General features: G+C 33.0%; 1 protein-coding gene across 10 annotated transcripts in view; it reads right to left on the bottom strand.

Annotated features, from left to right (window-relative positions):
• LOC111286003 (SH3 domain-containing protein) overlaps nucleotides 1–17213 on the bottom strand; it is a 48895-nt gene extending 31682 nt beyond the window's left edge. For 6 of the 10 annotated variants that reach the window (XR_016342862.1, XR_016342861.1, XM_022875755.2 and 3 more), the window contains exons 1-14: nucleotides 17087–17213; nucleotides 16717–17007; nucleotides 16450–16509; nucleotides 16244–16336; nucleotides 15893–16121; nucleotides 15480–15586; nucleotides 11489–11551; nucleotides 10000–10100; nucleotides 9135–9229; nucleotides 8696–8716; nucleotides 6171–6266; nucleotides 5974–6094; nucleotides 5712–5846; nucleotides 5348–5544 (exon numbers count right to left, since the gene is read on the bottom strand). Coding sequence is in view for 8 of the 10 variants with exons in the window: in XM_022875755.2 (XP_022731490.2) it covers nucleotides 5348–5544; nucleotides 5712–5846; nucleotides 5974–6094; nucleotides 6171–6266; nucleotides 8696–8716; nucleotides 9135–9229; nucleotides 10000–10100; nucleotides 11489–11551; nucleotides 15480–15586; nucleotides 15893–16121; nucleotides 16244–16336; nucleotides 16450–16509; nucleotides 16717–17007; nucleotides 17087–17092 (1615 nt within the window). In the remaining 2 variants the exon portion in view is untranslated. The remainder of the gene's footprint in view (nucleotides 1–5347; nucleotides 5545–5711; nucleotides 5847–5973; nucleotides 6095–6170; nucleotides 6267–8695; nucleotides 8717–9134; nucleotides 9230–9999; nucleotides 10101–11488; nucleotides 11552–15479; nucleotides 15587–15892; nucleotides 16122–16243; nucleotides 16337–16449; nucleotides 16510–16716; nucleotides 17008–17086) is intronic. The other 4 variants (XM_022875758.2, XM_089762226.1, XM_089762227.1 and 1 more) reach the window with 1 other exon arrangement.
• Between the last annotated feature and the right edge of the window lie 2227 nt (nucleotides 17214–19440).

Here is a 19440-nt window from a genome sequence, read left to right as displayed (position 1 = left end):
TGAGAATTTTTATCATTCAAAAAAATACAGCACATTTCTATATATTGATGGCAAATTAATTGAAATTTGATCAACACTTATAGACCCATTTAAAAGAATGAAACAAATGAATTTAAGAAAGAATAGGGGATTATTATTATTTCTTTTTTTTAGAAAGCAATAGTTTAAGTCAACACTAAAAGCATTCCTAGTTATTGACCAGTTCTACTTATAGTATTCACTACACCAATTATTACTTATGTAATCAAGGATTAACATCACAAGAATTTTTGGGCGCTGTGATCTAGAAACCCTTGTGGACCCCATATCTGTCAATGACTGAAAAAGTTTATGAATGGCAGCATCTGCAAATACTGGAAATACGAGAAATGACCAACTTTTTGTAGAAATCTGATTCTCCTATGTTAGTGCAGATCTGATTCTCCTACATTAGCGCAACTTGATTTCCTAATTTATTTTGCGAATATTTCTCATTTACTTTTTTGATTTAGTTAACTATTCTGATCGTCAAGGTTTATAGGGATTTGTTTCTATTTTAGAATAGAATAATTCTCCTTCCTTTTATTATTCTTAGTTTTCTGTTTCATGTAAGTTGTTTCCTAATAAAGAACTTTGCTGTTCCTATTTATTTAGATGTACTCCTTCATTGTAGATAGAATAAGAAGAAATAAGGACAATTGTTCTTTACGTTTTCTACATGGTATCAGAGTAAGTCAGCCTAAATCATTAGATTGTAGCCACACGAGTTTCCATTATGGCTAGTAGGAGTGAGAACTCTTCTTCTGCGGAGCTATGGCAAGAGGAAAGTCAAAAAGAGGTGATGCTCCAACAAACCCTTCAAAACAAGTCTGCAACCTTCGGAACTAATTTACTAGTACAAAAAGGTAATTTCCTAAACGCCTCAAGTGTTCAACAGGGAAATTCACAATCTTGGATTGTTGATTTAGGAGCATCAAATCACATGACTAGAGATGCATCCTTATTCAACACATATAAACCTTGCTATGATAATGCTGTTGTAAAAATTGCTAATGGCTTTCTTTCAAAGGTGGCAAGAATAGGTTTTATTGTAGTTTCGAAAGACAACACTTGACTCTGTCCTCCATGTCCCTAATTCAAGCTGTAACCTACTTTCTATTAGTAAGCTTACGAAAGATGTTGTGTCACTAAATTTTTTCCCAACTTGTGTGAATTTTAGGAATTGGGCTCGAAGAGGATTATTGGCAGTGCTAGGATGTGTGCAAGGCTCTACCTTCATCAAGAAGATACACTTAAGAGGCCACAAAACTCTTGTACAGCCTTAGCCTTTAGTACTAGTAAAGATGACCTTATCATGTTATGGCATTTTAGATTAGGACATCCAAATATTTCATACCTAAAAAGGCTATTTCCCTCATTATTCAATAACATCTCTAAAGATTATTAGTGTGAAATTTGTCAACTTTCTAGGCACACTCAAAATACCTACCTTAACATTTCCTATAAATCATTTCAGCCTTTCTCAAAGATTCATAGTAACATTTGGGGACCATCAAGAGTTAATAATATCACAAGTTCTAGGTGATTTGTTACATTCATCGATGATCATACTCAACTCACTTGGGTATTCCTTATGAAAGAAAAATCCAAGGTTAGCCAAATCTTTCAAAACTTTAATAGCATGGTACAAACCCAATTCTAAGCCAAAATCCAAGTCCTTAAAACTGACAATGGAAGGGAATGCTTCAACTCTATTCTCGGCCCTTACCTTAGCAATCATGGCATTATCTATTAAAGCTCTGCGTTGACACTCCACAGCAAAATGGGGTTGCCGAACACAAAAACAGACATTTGATAAAAGTGACCAGATCCCTCTTGTTGACTTCCAATGAGCCTAAATATTTTTAGGGAAAAGCTGTCCTCACTGCAACTTATTTGGTTAACCAAATGCCTTCTCGAGTTCTTGGCTTTAAAAAACACCTTGTCAAACTCTCCTTGTTTGCCCACAAACTCGGCTAATCTCTTCCATTCTCATCAAACTCTTTGGTTGCATTGCCTTTGTTCATATTAACCAACAAAACCGCAACAAGCTTGATCACAAAGCCTTAAAATGCATCTTCCTTGGTTATTCCCTAAACCAAAAGGGCTATAGGTGTTACTCACCCATTACGAAAAATTCTATAGCTCTATGGATGTCACCTTCTTTGAGAATCTTCCATACTATAGCAAGAATGATATTTAGGGGGAGAATACTACTTACGAATATCAATTCTTAACTGTTGACTTGCCAATATCCCAATCAACCCCTTCAAAACCAGATTCTTAACCTACCCAACCTATCAGCCATGTAGATTCCAAAACCCAACCTGTTCAAACAACTCTTAACTCTTCAAACCCTAAGGTTATGCAAGAAAAAACAAAAGAACTAATATTCTACTCAAGGAAGCAAAAACCACAAGAAGAAGTGGACAACTGTACACAACCTAACACTAAAAATCAAACTGTTTCGAGTCTCCAAGAACCTGAAACTAACATAGGTAATGTCCCTATTGAATCTGAAACTAAAACTTGTAAGCCAGCCGGTGACCTTGACATTCCTATTGCATTAAGAAAAGGTGTGAGATCATGCACCCGGTAACTTATCTGCAAGTACATCTCATATGACAGGGTAAATCCAAACTTTCGAGCCTTTACTACTAATCTTGACAATGTGCGGATTCCAAAAAATTACTTAGGAAGCCCTCAATGAACCAGATTGAAAGGCAGCAATTCTTGAAGAAATCAAGGCATTAGAGAAAAATGGGACATGGGAAATTTCAGATTTGCCCAAAGGGAAAAACTTGGTTGGATGTAAGGGGATCTTCACAATAAAGTACAATCTAGATGGAAGTATAAACAGCTTCAAAGCTAGACTTGTTGCAAAAGGGTTCACTCAATCCTATAGGATAGACTATGAAGAGACATTTGCTCCAATAGCCAAACTCAATTCAATTAGATTTCTGTTGTAACTAGTAGCCAACTTGGATTGGCCTCTTCACCAACTTGATATCAAGAATGCATTCTTAAATGGTGACTTGGAGGAAGATGTCTACATAGAAATTCCCCCTGGTTTCAAAAGGCTAGACAACATGGGCAAAGTGTGCAAACCCCGAAAATCTTTATATGGACTTAAACAATCTCCTCAAGCTTGGTTTGAACGATTGACCAAGGCAATGAAGAGGTATGGATTCCTGTAATGTTAATCTGACCATACTATGTTTGTTAAGTTCACTAATGAAGGAAAAAGAGTTATTCTTATTGTTTATGTGGATGATATCATAATCACCGAAGACCACGAGGAAGGAATAGATGACTTGAAGAAGCTCTTTGCAAAGGAGTTTGAAATAAAAGACTTGGGGTTCCTTAAATATTTCCTTGGAATGGAAGTGGCTCAGTCTAATAATGGAATATCAATATCTCAGCATTAAGTATGTACTTGATCTACTTAAAGAAACCGACATGATTGGATGCAAACCTGCCAATACACCCATGGACTCAACTAATAATATTGGAAGTGAAAATGGAAGCTCTCTCACGGACAAAGGGCGATACAAAAGACTAGTTGGGAAGCTTATTTACCTCTCCCACACACGACCTGTATCGGGTTTGCAATAAAGATAGTGAGTAGATACATGAATAATCCAATCAAGGAGCATCTCAAGGCTGTTCATCACATCCTACAGTACTTAAAGAAGAGTCCTAGCGAAGGTTTATATTTTAAGAAGTCAATAGATAAGGCAGTCGAGTTGTACACAGATGCTGACTGGGCTAGATCAATAACAGATAGAAGGTTCATTATTGGATATTACACTTATGTTTAGGGTAATTTGGTCATTTGCAGAAGAAAAAAGCAAGCTATTATAGCTAGGAGCAGTGCTAAGGTTGAGTTTAGAGCAATGTCCCATGGTATTTGTGAAGGAATTTGGCTGATGAGGTTACTTGGAGAATTAAAAGTTTAGACTGTGACATCTATGACACTGTTTTGTAACAATAAGGCTACTACAATTATTGCAAAAAATCCTGTTTATCATGATAGGACCAAGCACATAGAAATGGACCGACATTTCATAAAGGAAAAGATAGAAAATGGGTCGGTCAAACTAGCGTATATCCTTACAAGTTCACAAATTGCAAATATTCTGACTAAAACTCTTCCTAGAAGCATTTTTGATGGATTGAAATCCAAGCTGAGTATGATTAACAGTCATAACCCAACTTGAGGGAGAGTGTAAAAATCTGATTCACCTACAGTAGTGCATATCTAATTCTCTTACATTAGTGCAGCTTGATTTCCTAATTTATTTTGGGAATATTTCTCATTTACTCTTCTGATTTAGTCAACTATTTTGATTGTCAAGTTTTTGAGATTTGTTTCTATTTTATAATAGAATAATTCTCTTTCCTTTTATTATTTTTGGTTTTCTGTTTCATGTAAGTTGTTTCCTAATAAAGAACTTCACTATTCCTATTTGTTTAGATGTACTCCCTCATTGTAGATAGAATAAGAAGAAACAAGGACAATTGTTCTTTAAGTTTTCTACACTTTTCCTTTATTTTTTTCTTTTTTCCTCAACCAAATAAGATGCCAATTTCTGCCAATCATTTCCCCCCACTTTCCTCATGGCATTAATTTTCCTTCAAAACAGTTGAAAATCTTACAGGAAGAAAGCAAAGGCAAACTCAAGAGAGAAAGGAATCAAAGGAACAAATATGGCTTCTCATGGCAAGTGATCACCGTAGGGAAATGCCTCAAACAATGGTGATGCTAGAGTTTTCAGTGCAGGCTCATCAGAGCTGCCAGTATGTATGAGAAAGTGTAGGGACAGAGAAGGAGACAAAAGAAGCAATGAACAAGTTATTGAGGACTCAAAATGCATTTAATTGCACATGCACAGGTTCAATGGGTGTTTATTAAAGTACATGGATTTCGGCTCCTCAAATTCTTTGTGGATTTAACCCAAGTTCAAAACAATGCTGTTTACCAAAACAAAAAGATAGATTTCAATTGGAGACGAAAATTCAAATTCACCCAACCCAATTTCAGGGTACCAAACAGACCATAACTGATCGGTTCAAACAAACCAAAAAGAGTTCAAGCATAAATCAGATTTGAAAGCAGCTAAATATGCAACCTCAAAATAAAAATTCTTGTTTTGCTTATAGTAATCTGAAAAGAAAATTCAATTTACTGATGCAAACAATCAAGAACACCAAAATCAATCATTAAGGTACCTTAAATATTACATGAAAGACCACATGATAGATATGAACCAAAACAAAGTAAAAACAAAAAAAAAAAATTAATAGATTAATGAATAAATAACATTACCTTCTGGATGAGAGTTGTCATTCATATCTGAATCAAGAGAATCTGCAGTGTCAACAAATCTACTCACATAAGCTCCTTCATCAAGATCTTGTAAGCCTACAGCGTATGCTGCAGCTCTGCTTTTTCCCATCTCCTGAACCACTCTAGCAGCAGCATGGAGTACTGGTCTAGAGAAACTACGGAAAGAACTCTCCAACCTGATTAAGATGGAATGTGAAAACCATGAAAGGTGGATAACAAATGGGGACAGTAACAACTATTATGCCATTCTTCAAATAGCAAAATCTTTCAAAACAATCAAACCACATAAAGATATTAAGTTCAACCATAGAAATAGGTGGAAGGGGGAAAGAGATTTATAAACCTTCTCATTACAAGTTTAATAAGGGGCTGCGAGCGCCTTGTCTTTTGAGATTTGTCTTTGGAATTTGATGGTGCCTCTGGTAACTTTAAAATCTCCCTAGTTAAACGGTACCACCCTGCAGCCCGCTCTTCTGTCCTGTAGTAAATAAATGAAAGACCAGAAACTTGTGATAATAATGTATTTAAGCAACTACAGCCATCTAAAAAAATGATGACAATGGAACAAAGATAGGTCAAGAAGAAAAATAAGATAAAGAGCATACGTTTCAGCATTATCATGTTTACCCAATATACATAAAATCGCCTCAAAACAGACTCTTTCACTGGGATCCAGCAGGAGTTGATAGAGCACAGAGTTGAACTGAGATTTGATGTCAGACCTCTCTATGCAAACACAGTTGTGAAACCAGTCATCTAAAGCATTTAATAAATGCAAGCAGACTTTGTCCAATGCACTTACCATCTAATGATCGAGCTCTCGATATTGCATAGCACAACCTGGCCAGTGAAACTCTAGCAAGCACATCATGCAAATGGAGAACATCCAGCAATGCCCCTGATTCATGTAATACCCGAAAAAATCATAACAGCAGTACCAAGAAAATGTGATAAGCAGGGGGCATAAAGCAGAATAAAGGATATAAATAAAACCTTAAACTGCCAATGACAACTTTTTTCAACAGACAAACGGAAGACAAGATTCAATATTTAAAGTTGTTTATGAAGTGAATCCTAGCAGACAAAGAGCATGTTTGGATGAGATAGTTTTATAAAGGATTTCCTTTTAAGGAGGGACTTAAAATTCCAATAACCAATTTTTTCAAGTTGGCAATTTAAGAAAAGGTATTTTCAAAATTCATTGGTAATTTAGCAGGGATTTGGGAATCCAAATACCTTTCACAATGGACTTAAAGTAAATATAGTTCTCTCTGCTCTTTATTATCTAAATATAAACACAGAGGAGGGTACCACTTTGGCAGACTCTCTACTTCTCATCACTCTGTTCTCAATGTTAACAAGGTATCAAAGCAACCACCTTTGCTACTGCCTTAACCTTGCCCTTCAAAATTAACCTTTTCTTCAAAAACAAAATGCCAGCATCATCATGACATCAACTTCCAGGTAGGGTCAAATAACATTACCAGTAAGAGTGCAACCCATCATTCATCAAAATCATTCAATCAATGTTAGAATTTGTGGGTGTTTGAGGTCAATTTTTCAGAAAGAAAAAAAAAAAGAATCATGGTTCAAGGTTTAAAACAAACATTATCTAATTTCTGAATGATTTCAGCATTTTCAAACTTATGCAGCTGATCTGCTGAACTACATGTTCTTCAACGAACCAAGGAAAGCAAGCCAAGCCCTTTCCTCAGTCAATTGCATCCCTATTGCTCACCTTCTCCCATCAGTACTTTCGGACCCACATCATCTCTTAACAACATGCTATCTGGTTCTTTAATGAGCATCAAATCCCTCTCTGTTATGCAAACTTCTGTTTTTTTTCTATGATGAACCTATGCCATGATATATATATATATATCTGTAGCACTTGAGGTGGTGAATCAACTTTCTAATGGTAACTGTTCAAATATACACCAAAACACTGACTGGTACATTAAATAAACAGACTCAAGGCAATTAAAGTGTATTTGACAGACCTAGGAAAGTATTTCACTCTTGCTTAGTCCTTTCAAGATTCTGTTGAGAAGTCAGAATAATGTGTACAAGCAAATGCTCAAGTTCATTATTCCTCATGGAATTCTATAGAACCGAGAGTAGGAAATATGTGTACGCACCTTGGTACATGTATGTTGGTATGAGAGTGTCTTAAGTTGATTTGTACTAGTCATCTAACTCGTGTGATCTATCCCTTACATTTTTTTAGCTCAAAAAAGTAATAGATCTATTACTGAATATCCTTCTGAATTCAAGTACATTTCTGAGGAGTTAAAAATAGTCTTCAACCACTTTTGTTAATATTCAAGAAGAGTTTTGTAACAAGTTGGGCATACATATGATAATATATGTGCTCCAGTTTGATGGGCAGTCTTAAGGATTTAATGAAAGGATAAATCAATTAATGATTCTTATAATTGTATCAAATACATAGTAGTCTACCACATTGGTAGACTTTTTATATTACACCTCAATAGGTATAATCTCCAAAATCCATTCTAAAAGGTATCTTTGTTGCACCCCACAACCAATACCACAATAACACTTGCCAACCATCATACTTCAGCACCTCAGCAATCATCTGTCTACCACCCCAAATTTATGCCACCTCTAAAACAGCCAGGACTGCCATATCCAGTACCATTGTGAATTTGAGTCAAAGATGATGGTGGTCACTAGTAGCAACGGTGAAATGGAATACTTCCATGGAAGAGAATTTAAATATATATATATATATGAGACTAGATAAAATTCTATTCTTTGGAGCAATAATACACAATAATTCTAGAAATTTTAAATTTGAATAATGCATTTCAATTTCCATTATTTCAAAATTCTATGGAAATTAAAAATAAGTCAACCAAACACAACTTTGCTCAACTTAGCCATAAACAGATCAAATTACTTTATCAAAATGTAGTAAGATACATTAATATAAGTATTTTTAAGAATTTAAAAAATGTCCCACAGAAATCACTTAGGCAAAATACTAGTACCTATTAAATTAAACATCAAAACTTATCGAAATAACTTTATCATTGTAAACTTTACATGAAATAAATATCTCTATCAATAACTTTCAGTTCTCATTTTAAGCTATTATCTATTACTATTTCTTATCTCTGAAGAACTAAAGTTTTTCTAATTATTTAAGGCCAAATAGTTTAACCAATATTTTCCTTTCAGTTTCTCTTGAATAGACTCATAATCCGTAAACATCAAAATTTTCAAAATAGTATAAGATAAAACACTCAGCATAGCAAGGAAGAAAATAATGACATTATGGAGAAGAATGATCGGAATGAATACCTCCTGGAGCAACAAGCTTTCCTGCATATATGTGAAACACGTGTTAGGCACTCATAAAGGCAACAAACTTCACACAAGAACTTGAAGACCTACATTTTCATAAGGTAGCACCAATAATCCCAAAGTAAACACTAAGAAAAAAATATGAAATTTCAACTATCAGAATCAGAAAACTCGATATCACAATCAGCAAAAAGCTACTTGAAACTGAAATTATATTGGTACTAACAACTAACAAGCTAAAACTAAAACCCTAAGACAAATACAAATACCAAATATAACCCTAAAGTACCCATACTAGAAATAGCACTAACACCCATAAAACATAATAGAATAATAAAAAGAATTATTAAATAATTTATAATTCTTCTATCAGTTTCCTTTTTATAAATTCCTATAACAGTAACTGCAAAAGAAATGTTTAAGAATTTAACCTCACCTAAAGCCATTGCAACTGCATAAGGGTCTCTTATGGCCAATTCAGAGATGATTTCCAAAGAGTGCCTCACAGCTACAGGATCAGCAAATGAAATCCTGCAATGAAGAGTTAAGAAATTTCAACATCAAATGATACCAGAACTACAACATAATCAAAAATAATATACCAAATATAAGAGGCATCTCATTCAAAATTTTGCAAGCTCGAGACTCCCACAATTAAAACCAATATTTACACAAGCAGAATATATTTCGACAGATTTTGGGACCAAACTGATAAATCTAGTAACAAAAAAAGTCGATGAAAGGGGAAGATAAACTTTTATCAACAAAAAACATGAAATTGGAAATCAAACACCAACAGAATGTAATCGAACAACTATACTAACTTAACCAATATGCTAGCTCAAAAAACAAAAAGAAGGCCACAAATTCTAAGTTGAATAATTGAACAAAAAACCAAGGAAACAAGAAATAGGAAAAATGTTAATGTTGAATAATGTATTAGTATTACCCCAAATTCAAATAAGAACACAGGTATATGTAGAGTAAAAACCATTTTATGTTTCTGAAGCTACAAAAGAAATTGTAAACTAACTTCTCATGTCAGCAGCTAAAACCACCCCTATTAGACCAAATTGCGACCAAATAATAACTTTTCACAAAAAATAAATAAATAAATAAACCCAAAGTCTCATTTCAACAAAGAAACCAGCTTATGAACATTGCAGGACAAAACTCATATCACTCAAATACTTGAGTACTCACATGCTACAGAAGGCAGTTAAATGGAACCAATAGCTAACACACTTATGCAATTTACAGACTTTAACAAAAACTGGAGACTAGAATGAACAGAAAATTACCCCTGCACAGCACGATGCAAAAATGCCGGATTTCCTGGATCCAAAGGAAGTCTTCTCAGAGCACTTAGAGCAGCATATTGTAGATTACTTCGGATGATAGACTGAAAAGTCAATGTCGCAGAATAAATAAATAAACAAAAAAAATTGTCAAGAAAAATCTTATTTAAGCAAGCATACAGTTGTGGCTCAATGTAATAAACAAGTTACAAGAGTATAACCATAAAAATGCATGCAAAGAGAAGAAAGGAACATAATAAGTGCAAACTACATAACCTGTTAATCAAAGTCAAAACATATTTTTCAACAATTTATGCAGCATAAATAAGAATCTACCCCTAAATCAACACAGTGCAAACATTTTTCAGTAAAGGAAGGACAAACCCAGAAATCATAGGCTCCAATTGGTCCTCTATAAAAGATGAAATGTTTACTACAGATGTGGGCAAGTCTGCCTACCTGGGCTTTACACTAACCTAAGGTTCGAAATTTTGGTGATTTAGGGCTTATGGCTATGTATAAATTATGGTTAGGCTGAGGAAAACTAGGGTATGATTTAGCTGAGATTTTGGTCTAAAAAAGCATGAGAAAGCCAGGGAAATGTTGCTGGGTATTTCGGAAAGCAGTAGAAATAGAATATAGCTGAATTATGGCTGCCGTTTTGAAGCTCTGAATAGTAGCCAAGAACACCATCCCAAGAGAGAAAGGTACAGAAAAGTCAAATCATTCAATCACAAACTCTCAACAATTCGCAAAAATTAAATGCTTTTTTAAAAATAAATCTACCAATTCCAGCAATTCAAAGATACAGAAAAGATAAAAACTCACTAACCCTCCTCAGACTAGGATTTCTAAAACCATTAGAATTAGTACAAAGGCTAAAACAAATATAAAGTAAGGACTAGAGAACAACTCCAATAACTAAACTAAACCCAAAATACGACACAGTATTCAATGACTGAAGCCCTTTCTAGCCAAACAGGAAATTGATAATGCACTCCTAGACACCAAAACTCAATTAAACTGATAATATACTACTGTAAAATGCTACCAAACTTGTTAAGGAGTGAAACTGGAAGGAATGATGGCATTACCATATTCCTTTACAACTATATCAAGCAATTTTGTCTGTATAATAAATTGTAAGGTAGAATTATTGCCCTCCAAATCTTCCAAAATTTGGAGGGCTTTAACGAAGGGTACATGGACATCTCCAGTTTGCTCCCATTCCATTAAACTGTATCATAAACAAGGTAAAAAGTAGAGTACACTACCCTTCATACAATCAAAGGGTGAGAGAATGAAAACAGTAAGATAAAGGCTCATGGATCTAAAAGTGAACATCACTGTTATGCAAGAAACCAAGACAGATGTACCAATAAAGGATATAGACAAAGGCCCATCACTTGGTACAGAATGTAGCAAAGCATATTGTTAACAACATGCATTCAGAATTTTAGCACTAAGCACAACCACAAGCAGATATTCTTACCTCTTTATCACCACCTTTAGCACCAAAAATACCTTTCTTACGTTTGTGTGGGACATCAGCAACCTAAAAAAGAACATAAAAATTTGTAGAACCATTCAAAAACTAACCAAATTATCCTACAAAGCAAATTTGCAATATTATAAATTTTCACATGCCAAAAAGCAAGAATAAACAACATTTTCTATTAAGAGTGAACAAGATAAACCTCTGTCAACTCTATGAATGTATTGCAAGCTTAATTCAAAAACCTTAAATTAAGCAAACCAGAAAAATAAGAAATTATTGACATTTAATTCCCCAATATATATGAAATTCCGACAAGAAATATGATGGAGATTGCACGGAAAGGAAAACAAATATCATGGACATTCCTTCAAAATGATAGCATCTAATACTAGGCATTAATATTTAATCACCACGCTATCACATCCTAAGCCCTAAAAACCACTAGATATTTTGCTTATAACCCATATCATTCTTCCCAACAAAGTTTCATTTCAAAACAATTACAAATCAATGACAAGATCATGATTCTAGTTCACACAAAATTTCTAGTTTGTTAAGTTTCAAGTTTGTGTTAAATCTCCATGAACCTAGGCCAGACTTGGCTTCATATCCTAACAAAAAAAAATCTGTAAAAACACCTCGCAGCCACCTCTAAGGGAGGTCCTAAATGAGGTGCTTGCCTTTGGCACCTAACCCACGTCTTTCAACTGGCAAAGGTGCATAAAAGATGCTATAGTTTACATTGACAAAGAAAAAGGCAAAACATGTGCAACAAGTCTTTTACAAGGACAACAATAGTAACATCATCCATGTAAACGTTTTCATTTAGATAAAGGTATCACATCACTCAAAAAAAGTAAAACAAGTCATTAACTTTAACCATTGTGCAATAAAACCCTCTGTCTTATTGGGTTTAATTAAACCTTCCAACTTTAGTTTTAGGTTAACCAAGTCCAACTAATAATACAAATGATCACATTAGAGATGTGTCACTAGCATCCTTTAAAAAGTAACCAAAACATCTACACTTTAATCTTAATTAAACTAATTAAAAGATCTAAACTTTAATCTCAATTAAACTAAATAAAAAAAATTTAATACTAATTCAACTTAATAAAAAATTACAAACAAAATTTAAAAAAAAAAAAAACCAAACTTAGCCACAAATGCCACCAAGCACTACTAATGTCTTGTTGCTTTATCATTAAAACTACCACATTCAAATTTGAAAACCCTAACTAAATCTTATTTGTTAATTCTGCAAAGAAAAGTTAATGACAACATGCAATTTTAGCATTGTATCTCATGAATGGTAGAAAGAAGAATACAAGGTCTAAAAGATATTGGATATAGTTAAACACAAACAAGAGGAATAAATCACTAACTGCAAAAAAATGAAAAAGAAAAGTAGAAAAAATCAAAAGAGCAAAGTTACTTTTGCTGAGATTAGAGAAAAAAATTTTTAAAAAAAAAGTATTAATAGAAAGAAGATTAATCCAAAATGGAATATTTATGTGTGTACATGTATGTGTGTGTGTATACTTCTTTCCCCCCCATGAAGCTCCCAAACCTTGTTGTCATTTTCTTCCTTTCTTGTTGTCTTGAATTTTTATAGAACATCTTTATATCAGGTATAGTTGGTAGGATGAAATGGATGAAGCATGATATATATACATATACTAGAATTGGGCAAATGGTGTTCTGAAACGAAACAAAAAAAAAAGTGTTTTGGAAGAGAATAATAAGTTAAAAAAAATTATGGGTATTTTTTTAAAGTGAAGAGACATATGCATCCTTAATTTTATATTTTTTATAATAATTTTATTTATTTTTTTGTGTAACTTGACTCATGACTCCAGACTCAATCAAAGGTTTATAAGTGGTATAGATAAGTACGGATTTGTATAAAAGCTTTTTTGGACACAGAAGTCCATCCTTATAGATTATATCTCTAAACTGTCATTTTATATTAATTTTTGTTAAATATAATTATTAATTAATAATAGGATCTGTATTATAAACAAGGAAGAGTTTTAAATACATTAAATCACTTTAATAAAAAAGTTTACTTTCAATATAATAGTAATTTATGAAAAATGATAAAATAGAAATTAACTTGTCATCTCTCTTTGAGAAGATAGAATGCTAATAAGCTAATTGAGGGATTAGATTACTTAAGATTTTATTTTGTTACTCGTATTATGGAGCTTAATTGTAGAATTTTATAGGTCTAGGATTATATTTAGTATTTTACATGTATATTAGGGTTTAGTATTGTTGTCATTTTCTTATTCTTTTAAGTTTTGTTTTTAAGTAAAGTTTATCAGATTTCTTATTAGGAGTCTTAACTATTTTTTTTAAAGTCCTACTAGGAATTCGAGCTCTAGTTCTTTACATATTAGGGTTGGTAGTAACCTATATAAATATCCATATACTCTTTCTTTTAAAGACAGATTATTATGATAAGAAATTTTTCAGCATTATAGCTACAGTGATTGTGTGATGCAATCCTAAGGAACCCTAGGTATGATGCTTAATTTCTTTCTTCTTGGTTTTGTGATGCAATCAAGGAACCCATGTGTGAACCTTAGGTAGTTTGCCTAGTTTCTTGATGCGATAAAGTTGTAGTCCTAGTCAACTAAGACATAATTTCAATCTAGTTGGGGTTGGTCACATAAATCCAGTTGATTCCATTCCAACAAGCAAGGGCATATCCTATGAAGGATCCAAGAAGCCAAATCTTCAACCCTGCATGCTGTGGTCTAACTCTAGTTTTCATTTTCCCACATGGATAGAATTTCTCTTACACACTAGGGTACCATAAGTCAACCAAATTTTAATCACCCTTCATTCCACACTCAGTTAAAGCCACTTACCTAGTTACAAGTAAGCTGGCATGTGTTTCTTTTACAAAAAATACATAATTTTCATTTTCATAAAAAGAGATAGAGAAAAACTGCTTGGGGGTTATGAAGAGAAAATGTCTTTTGAAAAATGAGAATGAAAGTATTATTCTCTAAAAAATAAAATTGTTGTTGTGTTTGTTTTCAAGCAAAATGGGAAAGAAAGTTGAAAGATAAAGAAAACATGAAAAAATACTTTCCATTGAACAAGCTGCATCAACTGCTCAATTTCAAAATTTTAGAAAAAAAAATAATATTTTATGGTAATGGCATTCACATCAAACAAATGCACCCCGGTTGAAAGGAATGAACTGATATTTGTGATTGGCCAAAAAAAAAAAAAAAGAAAAACTATTGTGGAGCGTATGGATGGACCAAAAAAAAAAGACAATAAACTGATATTTGTGATTTGTTATCACTTTCTTTGGGACAAAGACGACACCCTGCAAACCTTCTTATATGTTTATTTTAAGAAAAGAGGAAGAATAAAGTTATCATTACTATTCAATTTAGGATGGATTAGACGACAGCTCTACATTGATTAGTTGAATAGTACCTTTTTACTTTCTAATCTATTCAAGACTGGCATCAAACTCATAGGAAAGTAAATAAGACATTAACAACATATATGAATATCTTTGAAAGAAAAGCAAATATCAGTAATTGAATTACAATAAGAACGGCTCTCTTGAACTCATAATTATGGCATTTGGAATCCAACCAAAACCAACTTGGCATCTCCAAAAGTCAAGTTGTTTGATAGCCACTCCTACAAATCAAGTAGCTACTACCCATTCCTTCCCCCCCCCCCCCCCCCCCAAACCAAATCCTCAAAACCCTGGCCACAAAGCATATCATACAGCCAGCCAAGCACGCTTCCCTTTTCTTGTAGCACATTTGCTTAGAGCATCAATTTGGTAAATCACTACAGATCGACAACCCTACAACTCACCCCTCTTCCCTTTTAACCAGAAACAGAAATTTCAAATTTCTTGGGGAATTCAAATGTCCATGTCTAGCGTATAACAAAAAGAAATGGTGCGGTACTATGCAGATATTCATGAAGAAACCAATGGACGCACCTTATCAAGAATGCCAAACACAATTTCATACAATCTGGACAAAACCTCAATGTTGCTTGGAGGAGCATAAGTAAGAGCCTTTAGAGCTTGCAGTCTTCTCGCATGAACTTCAAAAATGGTAGACAATAAAGGTCAAACATAAGGAAGATAAAAAAATAATGCTTCTACTTTCAACAGGAAACAACTGGTTAATTTGCAGAAAAGCAAGTTTTTTATGAAACAACAATAAAAATGGTCCATAAAGCAAACAAGTAGAAGATCATTTGTTCTTTTCACTTCCTTTTAAAGGAAAACACTAATAAAGCATTTCATCATGAACAAACAAAATGGAGTATCAAGGATTTAAACAATCTAAAATTATGCACTATAGCCAATGCACGTGGTGAATCAAGCTTGGAAAAGAGAATCTTTACATTCAACATCAGTGTTTGTGGCCTCTGTTGTAAGCTGATTAACTATTCGTGGTACAACATCGGCCCTGGTTACCCCTCCAACAGCATCAATGTCAGCCAAAGCATCCCAGTTTGGTGTGGGGATTCCACCGCCTGGATTTAGACCCTGGGAACCAGAATCTGCTAAAATTCTGGCCAAGTAATAATAGACATAGCGCAGGACAGTCCTATCCTCACACTGTTGATCAAGCTGTATGATGAAGAAGAAATGACATCGAGAAACAAAGCTTCATTGTATCAATACATTGTTTGATTAAAATGCCCAAGAAGAATGTATAACACTAGAGAATGGAAGATAAAAGAAACACATACCATGAGAAGAGATGGTGCCAAAGAAGGGTCAACAGAATTGTACACAGCAAGTTTGGGAAACACATGATGCACCAGCTGCTTCTGAGAACTTTTCTATTATCAAAATTATGAGGGGAAAACCAATATATTACCAAGAGAATCTCCAAAATAAACCAAGAAAAGAAAAGGCAAAAAAAAAAAAAAAAGGAAAAGCATCCAATGTTTACTTGATCAGACGCAGCAGCAAGCTCATGAATACTCCTCGCAAGTTGTGCATACGATACAGGCTGAAAAATCACACACAAATTGCATTGAACTATAAAAGCCCTACTAAACACCAGAAAATTAAATTTAACAATAAAACTTAGCTTTAAAACTAACTTATTGGCGTCTCAAAGTCTATGATTACCGAATTTAAAATTTAAAAAAAGAAACAAAACAGATCGATTCAGAACCCTAACTAAGAGAGATCGAGAGTGAGAGAGATGCCTTACCTTCTTCTGCTTCTGCTTCTGCTTCTGGTGAGGAATAATGTTAGAACGGACGGGGTTAAGAGCTGCCTTAGCCACAGAAATGGTATCATTTTGGATCTGCATCAGAGCCGCTCTCTTGGACTTCTTCTCGCCCAATGTGGTCTTCGTCGACAGATGCTGTTGCTGCATGGCAGAAGGGGACGCTGTCGCTGTCGTCGATGATGTAGATAAAGAAGACGATGAGGATGATGCCGCCGGAACCGGCGCAGGGTCTGCCGTTATCAGATCCATGAGCGTCGTCCCCGAAGAGTCCTTCAAGAAAAAGTAAAGTATAATATTTTTTTCTTTTTTCTAGACTAGAAAATCCGGAGCGTGTTGTAAAACAGCTTACCACCATGTTTGCTTAAAACTGAAATGAAGTGTGATATGCAATTCTACACACAACACAGAGCGATGCAGAGATAACAACCACCGCTATGCGAAAAAAAACTCACTAAGACATAAAAGAGGCCAAAATCATGATATTACAAAATGAAAGAAATATAATTAAATAAAATGCTATTATTCTTTCACAGAGGAAGTCAAAAGTAATTTACACCATTTTGTTGGGTTGAAAATTGGGTATAGAAATTAATTATGGCTTAACCATTACCCAATTAATTAAGGCTTAACCCTTATTATTAAATCGGGTAGATCGGCTTAACCATTTTTAATTTGGGTAGATTTTATATAAAGATAGTAGAAGTGCCCAGCTACGCTGGTTAAACTTTTTATTTCAAAGTATAAATTAATATTTTTAATGCTTAACTTTAAAAATATATTTTATAATTAAGATCAAAATAAAAATGCTCCTAAAATTTAAAACATGATACTTAATTACTTTATAATTTGTTTTATTATTTTTTATCCAAAATTGTTACCTTTTCTGTTTTGTTTTTATTTTTTATCTAAATTAATACTATTTTTCTAAAAATTCATATTCTCAGTCTCAAATTTCATTATCTCTTTCTAAAACCAAACTAATTTTGTCTCTAACTTCTCTCTCTAACCAAACCAAATCCCTTAAGCATTCTCCAACTTCTCTTTACCAATTTTAAACTCAAGAACAAAACCCAAAAATCAATTAAAAAATCACTATTTGCTTTGCCATTGATTGTTAATCTTGGCCTATTTCCTCTTCGGTATGGCACATTTCCTCTTTTTTCTTATCTATTCAATACCCAACAAAAGTTCAATATCTAAGAAAAGCTATCGTTACCTTCATCTTTATTTGACCACTCCAAGATATAGACTAAAACCCAAAACCTTTCAAATCGTCACTGTCATTGTTCACCACTTAAGAACCCTAAAACATTATTTTTTTTTATTTTATTTTAAAACCCCAAAGAAAAAAGCTCCACAACAAAAAAAATCGAAAACTCTTATAATGAAAATTTTTTATTTTGTTTTCTATTATTTTGTGGGTGTTTTACTACTAATTTGTATATATGATTGCTTGCCAATGAATGATTGTTAATTTTGCACTACTAAATGGGTTTTTTTTAGGTTTGGTTAATTGTTGATTTTAGGTTCACTAATTACTAATAAAATGAGCACTAGCAATGATGCTAGTGATGAAAGTAGCTCTAGTTGTCTAAGCATTGCCATCTACAAACCCCACGAAAACAAATGATATAAGGTGGAAAGCAATTCAAGTTATCAAATCTTAGAAGGTAGACTTGGACTTTAAGCACTTTAGGGTGTTATGGAGACTAGGATGTAGGGATATAAGTAGTGTTTATCTATTAGAAATGACTTAATGGTGGTGGTAGTTTGTAGATTTTGGTGACTTAAAGTTATTGTTTGTGGATTGGTTTGGATTTAAATAGAGATTTAGTTTGGTGTTAGAGAGAGAAAATAAATTTTTAAAGAGAAAGTACGAATTTAGATGAAGAGTAAGAGAAAAAATAAAAAAATAAAAAGTAATAAAAAAAAGTAACGGTGTTGGTAAAAAAACAATAAAACAAAATCATAGGGTAGTTAAGTTTCACGTTATAATCCTCAGTGAGTACTTTCATTTCGACCTTAATCATATGGTATATTTCTGAAGTTAATCTTTTTTTAATAAAAAAAATATATATCTAGTTGATTTTATGATATGAATTTAAAAATTTTTAATAAAAATGTAATAATTAATTAATTATATTTTTATATTTTTTATTTTTTGTTAATTATTTGAAGTTAATATTTATTTAATAAAAGTTTTTGTTATATTTTAAATTATTTAAAAATAACTATATTCCATTTTATTAATCTTTAATTAATATATTTTAATGTGATTTCATAAATTTAATTATACCTTTAAATAAAAATTAATAAACATAAAAAAAATATTAGAACATAATTGATCAATTTTATTTTTTTTATAAAATTTAGATTTAAATCCTTAGGCTATAAATGGGTAAATAATAACTCATTCTCCAAATTAACTTGACATTGGATCATATTTAAATTGTTGGATTCCACAACATAAATCTTTCATACCAAATGTAAGAATTCCTTACTAAAAATTGTTCAAATGCTTGTCCGACTATTTCTTTCTCTCATTTTCCTTCTTTTCTTCTCGTGAAAGACTTTTCCTCTCTATTTTTTTATTAATGGCTGAATGGCTTTCTCATTAAAAAAATTTTGGGTGACATGCTATTTGTTGGTTTTTAAACTATTTATGGTAGTTTCATGTTTATGGTATGTAATCACCCATTATGG

The sequence above is a fragment of the Durio zibethinus genome, chromosome 6, assembly GCF_047325235.1.
Source record: "Durio zibethinus cultivar Kanyao isolate XHJ-2024 chromosome 6, ASM4732523v1, whole genome shotgun sequence".
In the NCBI taxonomy this organism is placed as follows: Eukaryota; Viridiplantae; Streptophyta; class Magnoliopsida; order Malvales; family Malvaceae; genus Durio; species Durio zibethinus.
The sequence above is the reverse complement of the archived record's forward strand: the minus strand, read 5'-3'. Positions and strand labels throughout refer to the sequence as shown.